This window comes from Aplysia californica, unplaced genomic scaffold, assembly GCF_000002075.1.
Source record: "Aplysia californica isolate F4 #8 unplaced genomic scaffold, AplCal3.0 scaffold01141, whole genome shotgun sequence".
NCBI lineage: Eukaryota > Metazoa > Mollusca > Gastropoda > Aplysiida > Aplysiidae > Aplysia > Aplysia californica.
The window spans coordinates 174,497-177,507 of NW_004798411.1; the positions used below are offsets into that span (position 1 = coordinate 174,497).

The following is a 3,011-nucleotide window of genomic DNA, read 5'->3' on the forward strand; positions in this document are numbered from 1 at the left end:
GCCAGATAGAGGGAGGGGAGATAGAAGGAGAAAGAGAGATTAGTTGTAGTTTTTGTAATTTTACACACCCATTAATACAAGTCAGGTGGTTTGGGGGGGTGGGGGGATCAGTTGTAATTTATATGGAGAGAGAGAGAGATAGCGAGAGAGAGACAGACAGGAGAGAGAGACTGGGAGAGAGAGACAGACTGGAGAGAGAGACTGGGAGAGAGAGACTGGGAGAGAAACAGACAGACTATAAGACAAAGAGAAGAGACATAGAAAAAAAATAAACAGAGAAAGAGCCGGTCACCCCCCTTACACACCCCCATCCCCACCACCTCGTCACCCCATCACCCCCGTCATCCATCACCCTAGAGAACATACTCTCTTCCTCCTGGCATGCGACGTGTCTGCGTCGGGAACAGCCGACCTGGCAACCCTATCCATCCAGTCCTTCACGTGGTCCACACCGCACGATCCCAGACTCTCCGATGAACGCTTGTGTCTGAAGACAACGACGACAACAAAGAAAATAACAGTGCGAAAAAAATTATTGGGAGTTTTTTTTGGTAACAATAAAAATAACTACCAAAAAAAAATTAAAATATGCCAAATCTTTTTTACAACAACATGAATAACGATAAAAACATCTATCGTCCTTATCTCTCCTTTTATTTTATGTTTGTTACTCTCTTGTAATTGAAATAACCACAAGAGGCTACCCCAGGAGAAGGAATGGTGGAAAGTGTTTGTTCCTGGCCTGTATCCTGACCCAGGCGGAGAAAAGCAATGATGATGACTCTGTTGTAACTTGTCTTGTAACACCTCTAGTCCCTCTTGTAACACCTGTAATCTCTCTTGTAACACCTCTAGTCCCTCTTGTAACACCTGTAATCTCTCTTGTAACACCTCTAGTCCCTCTTGTAACACCTGTAATCTCTCTTGTAACACCTCTAGTCTTCAGCGCTTATATGACCTAGACTAATTGCGTTCCAAGTGCTGTGAAACTCTCACCAAAACAAAGACTTTATTTTTACTGTTTTGTGACACAGTGTCAAAGCGTACCTGAAGGGATCTTTGTCCATTCTAGACTCGGGGTAAATGACTGAATGGAAACTGGGTCGGTCGAAGTACTGCTCCGCGGCGTCTATGTGGTAGATGGTGTCGCCAGGAATGTGTACGTGGCCCCGCATTGAGCCGTTGATGATTGCCACATGAGCATAACTTTTTGGAACGCCTGGGAAAACAAAACCAAACATAAAATATCATATTGTACAAGCAAAACTGTTAGGGATGCCTGAGAAAAAATTATTTTTTTTCAAATCTCCTGTACAAGCGGCAACTTACTATTCCCCCCCCTCGCTGTTATTGGGTGGGGGATTTTTCATGATAAAGACCCTGTGTTAGCCGTCCCCTGTCTAAGTGGACCTACCGTTTTTCTCCTTGACAATGGGTCGTTGTGCTGGACAATCTCAACTGTACTTTCCTACTAGGCTGTAATAGCAGTTTGTGTGAAAGAGATGGAAAATTTCACATTTGAAGTGTGGAGATTAGAGGTGGGCAAAAATCCAGATAACCTATTCGGATAAACAGATTATTCTCAATTAAACAACTATCCGAATTCAGACTCAGACTCTTAACTCTCTGTCCTAACCCGTTTCCCGAAGTCGGTGCACCCATTTGTCGAAGTGGTTCTAACCCGTTTATCGAAGTGATTTTAACCCATCTGCTGAAGCGGTTCATAACACATTATTTGCCAAAGAGGTGCACTAACATATTATCCGGATTTTGCTAAAGCGACTCATTGCCCAGCCCTAGAGGAGATATACGTACCCTGCACGTGGCCCGAGTAGATAAAGGACGTATCAACAGGCGCCGCGAAGTCCGGCCCATCTTCCAGGAAGTGATCCGGACTAAATATATCTCGGTCCGGCTTTAAAAGCAGTGGGAAATGTCTGGAGGAAAAAAACAACAAATAAACAAGCAAAATCATTATATGAGAACATTTGTTGATCAAGTAACAGAATAAAGGATTGACAAGAGAAGATTCATCAAGTTCTAAAGGAAGTTTGCACAAAAGAAAATTTCACACAAACATATAACATGCATGTGAGCACAACTAGAAATGCTGTGTCACCTCAGTTGAATGGGGTGGAAGGGTGGCGGGGGGAGAGTTTAAAAAATCAGTTGGGAGCCCAGAATGAGGGATGTGATGGGTGGGGAGAAAATCAGTACGTAATGAATGTTCAGAAACAGAAGAAAAATATATATCATTATAATAATGTGAGAAATTTCCACAGCAAGAAGAATGAAATGGCAGAGATCTCCCTTGTCCCCAATAAGCTACAGCTAAGGGCAAACCTGTTGTAAGCCCGGAAGTTAATCCTCAGCGTCTTGTCCAGCGAGCGCCTCACACGTTCGTGGTTCCTGTGTAGATTGTCCAACGACAACCTCTGGTAGTCCAGGATGTACTCGTCGAGTTTTTCCGCCCCTGAGGACAATGACATTATATAGATTATATCGACTTATACTTAGGCCTACAGGTTACAGTCGTTTTTACAAAAATAATACCATCATTCATCATCATGGACCATGGCTTGGGCTTTTTAGCAAAAATACATTTAAATTCTGAGATTCAAGACCACCCGCTGATATAAATATCAACTGTCCATCCTTGATCTTTATCATTTACTCGTCTAGATCTAAGTATAACAAAGGATGAGCTAATCGTTGGGTCTAAAAGCACCACCTGCCAGCAAAGTAACCATTCTTCTAGCAGAAGTCAAGTCAGCTGAACGGAGTGGACTTACCACAGTAGTGCACGGCGACAAACAGGTGTAAAATCTCTAAAGAATATAAAATTCTTAAAAGCGAAAGCTTTAAGCCAGAACTAGATAAAAATTCCACCATTTTCGCTTTTATTCAATCATAACTGGCTGCTGTTCATGTCTGGTTTTACAAGATTTGTTTATGATAATTGATCTGATGGGTCGGGTCTGTTTTCCTTTTGTTCTATTATTTCCTGATTC

The 3,011-nt window shown here is 42.4% G+C and overlaps 1 protein-coding gene across 1 annotated transcript in view; it reads right to left on the reverse strand.

Moving 5' to 3' along the window:
* The window catches only part of LOC101845373 (disintegrin and metalloproteinase domain-containing protein 10), a gene marked incomplete in the record, with an annotated part of 19,137 nt that extends 16,126 nt beyond the window's left edge, over positions 1–3,011 (reverse strand). The window contains 5 exon segments of the mRNA XM_005111883.3: positions 367–487; positions 1,048–1,219; positions 1,816–1,937; positions 2,344–2,473; positions 2,793–3,011. Of these exon segments, the coding sequence (XP_005111940.2) occupies positions 367–487; positions 1,048–1,219; positions 1,816–1,937; positions 2,344–2,473; positions 2,793–2,892 (645 nt within the window).